Below are 3430 nucleotides of genomic sequence, written 5' to 3' on the forward strand. Positions count from 1 at the left end.
ACAGGATGGGAGTTGGCATTGTCGGCTAATATTTTATAATATTACAAAAGTATGCACTGATATTGACTGAATCTGTAATACTGGTTCTTGAAGCTTTACGGTGCACCTTAACTTGCTAATTCTGTTGAACATGGTTGCGGAATACTGTATAATTCATACCTTAAAATTGATGTCTCTATGAAGAAAATCAACACAAAAATGAGCAGGAATGGAATAAGGGAGCCTGTCTGGTTTATTTACTTGTTTGCTACAGTGACCAGACATTCAAACCTTATGCTGGAAGTTGGCCAGTTTATCTCTTTGAATATACCATTTTTAAAAAGCATAGATGACAAATAAGTTAAACGGTATAAATTGAGGCCAAAAATGTTTTCTAAACTGCAAACGGTTACAGCCAACTGAGAGTATAGCAGGGTATTGGATTTTCCGAGGATTCAAGTATCCTGACCGACATTCTCTCATTTGTTAAGTCAGACAATATTGTCCATCTCAGAGGTAGTCGACAGGGTCGGTGTGTCAGTTTGTCCGTGTTGTACCACTGACCTTAAAAACCACTTCCGTTATGTCTTTTTATAGCATCTCGGATCATTTTAGATATTCTTCGATTCGTGGTTTCATTGTTTTGGTGTTAACTGTAAACAGAAAATAAGATGTCCAGTGAAGCATTAGTCCAAAGGTCTAGGCATCAAATTGGCTTATTCTTTCCCAATGCACCTCCATTCTTCCCTAAACATCTGAGAACCGTTTTAGCCCTCATCAGTGTTCTTCCTAGACAGAGAAACAGAGTTTAGGATGATACAGAAATGTTAGGATTCTAAATCCTCTTCGAATAAAGATCTATTAACCTCTTGTGTGAAGGAAGTGTCTTCTTGATGGATTCCATTTGCAGAATTAGCACTAGCATGTGCCTGTGAACACAAAGGAAGAGCATTTCAATATTTGTGACACTGCTGGACTATGTTAGTGTGTCCATTGAAGAAATAGCCAGGAGCAGTAGCAGGTTGAGGTGAGGTACTGCCAACGGTCTGTTGTTTACCTGGTTCTTGTCCGGTCGGGTGCGCATGGCCTGCACTAGCTGGTCCACGTGTTGGTTGTGTTCCAGAGCGTTCCTCAGGGCATCTTCTGTGTTCAGCAGCCTTTGACGCAGACGGGCCACCTCTGTGTCTGAAGCAGATGGGTCCATCATCGAGTATCGACGGTGGTCTGGAGATGACCTCTCCCGACCCTGATGCACAATATATCAGTGAACGTATCAGTCACAGTCAAAAATAGTGTATTATATAATAAAAGCATCTTCTGTATACATATATATATATATATATATATATATATAAACTTTCTTATTTTACTTTGAGATATACATAAAAAATACATCCTATTATTTATTACATGACTTAATATAATAAATAAAATAAAATAAACACACCGACCCCACCACAAAATGAAAAAAAGTATCAGTTTCCTCAAATATTAAACAGCACAACTGTTTATGTATATTAATGTTTTCAACATTGATAATTAGGGATGTAAGGATATCAAAATGTCACGATACGATATAATATCGCAATATGAAGTCCACGATACGATGTTTATTGCGATATTTGAAATAAAAAAGACAAATGAAGAATTGGAAAAAATCAGAATTTTGTACATTTTAAAGTTAAATTATTCTATCTAATGCACTTTGAGAGTCCAAACCATGTTCTTAACTAAGAAAACTTAAGTCAGAAAAAAAGTCAGTGAATTGACTTGTACCTGAACTTTAAGGGGACTCAACCCTCTTTTTATTTCTGATACACTGTCTCATTCTAAATTACATTCACACTGGTGTTTTAGGAAGCCAAACAAATTAGAATATAATAATAATAACAATTTTATATTATTTATTCCTATGACAGTAATAGCCAAATATTGTAAAACAATTGCACTGTAAAATACAGTAAATTAAAATGAATATTTCACTGGTATATTATTTTTGCGTTACACTACAGTAGGGAAATGACAATAATTCTTTCTTAATTTCTACACTTGAAAGAGATATTTTGAATTTGGACTGCATTTAAACCACTAGCTGTCAGCAATGCATATTGCACTTTTAAGCTTTTATTTTGACAGAAACGGCAATAGAGCTTTTATTTTGAAGGAAAACTCCAGCTTCAGTGAAAACAGGCTTACAAAAACGCATCTCACTACAAATCTAGTGAAATGCTGTAATCATCTGCTGCGAAAATAAAGCAGAACTGGTGGCTGTTGCGTTCCTAAACACGTGCAGCACATGAAATAAACAAGTTCACTGCGTTCACAGTGCGTTCATTCACTGTGAACGGAGCCGTTCTGTGGCGCAGAAAACAGGATCACAAGCTGATCGCCTCAACAATGTGTGTACTTCGCTTTAAAACACGCAGCAAAAACAGACTTGATGAAGGGATTAAACCATATTGTGCTTTCGGTTTTAGTTCGTTTGACAGATACTGTGCCAAAGCATAATGGCCCAAAACACAACTTTAAAGACCTTTAATGTTAGAATAAGAAGTTTAAATATATTTTAAAAATCAACACTTTTTGCCCAGAAGACCTATAGTTTCATATCATCATGTGGCCACGATAATATCGAGACAGTTTTGCTATCGCGATATCACGATATTGATAATATCATTACATCCCTATTGATAAGAAGAAATGTTTCTTGAACAGCAAATAAGCATATTAGAATGATTTCTGAAGGATCATGTGACACTGAAGACTGGAGTAACGATGCTGAAAATTCAGCTTTACCACCACAGGAATAAATTACATTTTAAAACATTAAAATAGAAACCAGCTATTTTAAATTGTAATGATGTTTCCTAATATTACTGTTTTTACTGTACTTGTGATTAAATCGTTGCAGCCTTTGTGATCCAAAAATTTAACAAATTTAACAGTTTTCAACAATCGTGTATATACATATATTTGTGTCTGGGAGGAAAATTTGATTAGTAAAGTTAGTAAAGGTTAAATGTAATTTAAATGTGTCAACAATGACATGAGATGTGTGTCATAAAACAGCAGCAACGGCTGTAGTCGCAGGTTTCTGTTCATATATCTCACCAGCAGCAACAGTTTCTCTCGCAGAGTTTTGATGTCGTCCTGTAGTTTCTGTTCCTTCACCCTCCACTCGGCTCTGTGGACTTCACGGCCAAGGTCCCGATCCACTCCCGCAGAGTGACGCGGAGATTCCAGCAGTAACACCCGAAGCTCATTCAGGCTCCTGATATGCACACACACACAGAAAGACAAAATATTGCATAAAAATATTAATAATAACATAAAATTAATATATTAGGGCAACATCCTTCGGTATTGCAATGTGCGCTTGACCTAATCCAGGGGCAGGCAAGTTCGGTCCTAGAGAGCCGCAGTCCTGCAGAGTTCAGCTCCAACCCTGAAA

General features: G+C 36.5%; 1 protein-coding gene across 5 annotated transcripts in view; it reads right to left on the reverse strand.

The window, feature by feature from the left end:
* Nucleotides 1–209: 209 nt before the first annotated feature.
* LOC107709754 (CAP-Gly domain-containing linker protein 2-like) overlaps nt 210–3430 on the reverse strand; it is a 47499-nt gene continuing 44278 nt past the window's right edge. For 4 of the 5 annotated variants that reach the window (XM_016514357.1, XM_016514360.1, XM_016514359.1 and 1 more), the window contains 4 exons: nt 3091–3250; nt 1037–1225; nt 846–908; nt 210–768 (listed from right to left, as the gene is read on the reverse strand). In XM_016514357.1, the coding sequence (XP_016369843.1) occupies nt 757–768; nt 846–908; nt 1037–1225; nt 3091–3250 (424 nt within the window). In that variant the 3' untranslated portion in view covers nt 210–756. The remainder of the gene's footprint in view (nt 769–845; nt 909–1036; nt 1226–3090; nt 3251–3430) is intronic. The other variant, XM_016514358.1, reaches the window with a different exon arrangement.

This window comes from Sinocyclocheilus rhinocerous, unplaced genomic scaffold, assembly GCF_001515625.1.
Source record: "Sinocyclocheilus rhinocerous isolate Xijiao unplaced genomic scaffold, SAMN03320098_v1.1 scaffold896, whole genome shotgun sequence".
Classification (NCBI taxonomy): Eukaryota; Metazoa; Chordata; class Actinopteri; order Cypriniformes; family Cyprinidae; genus Sinocyclocheilus; species Sinocyclocheilus rhinocerous.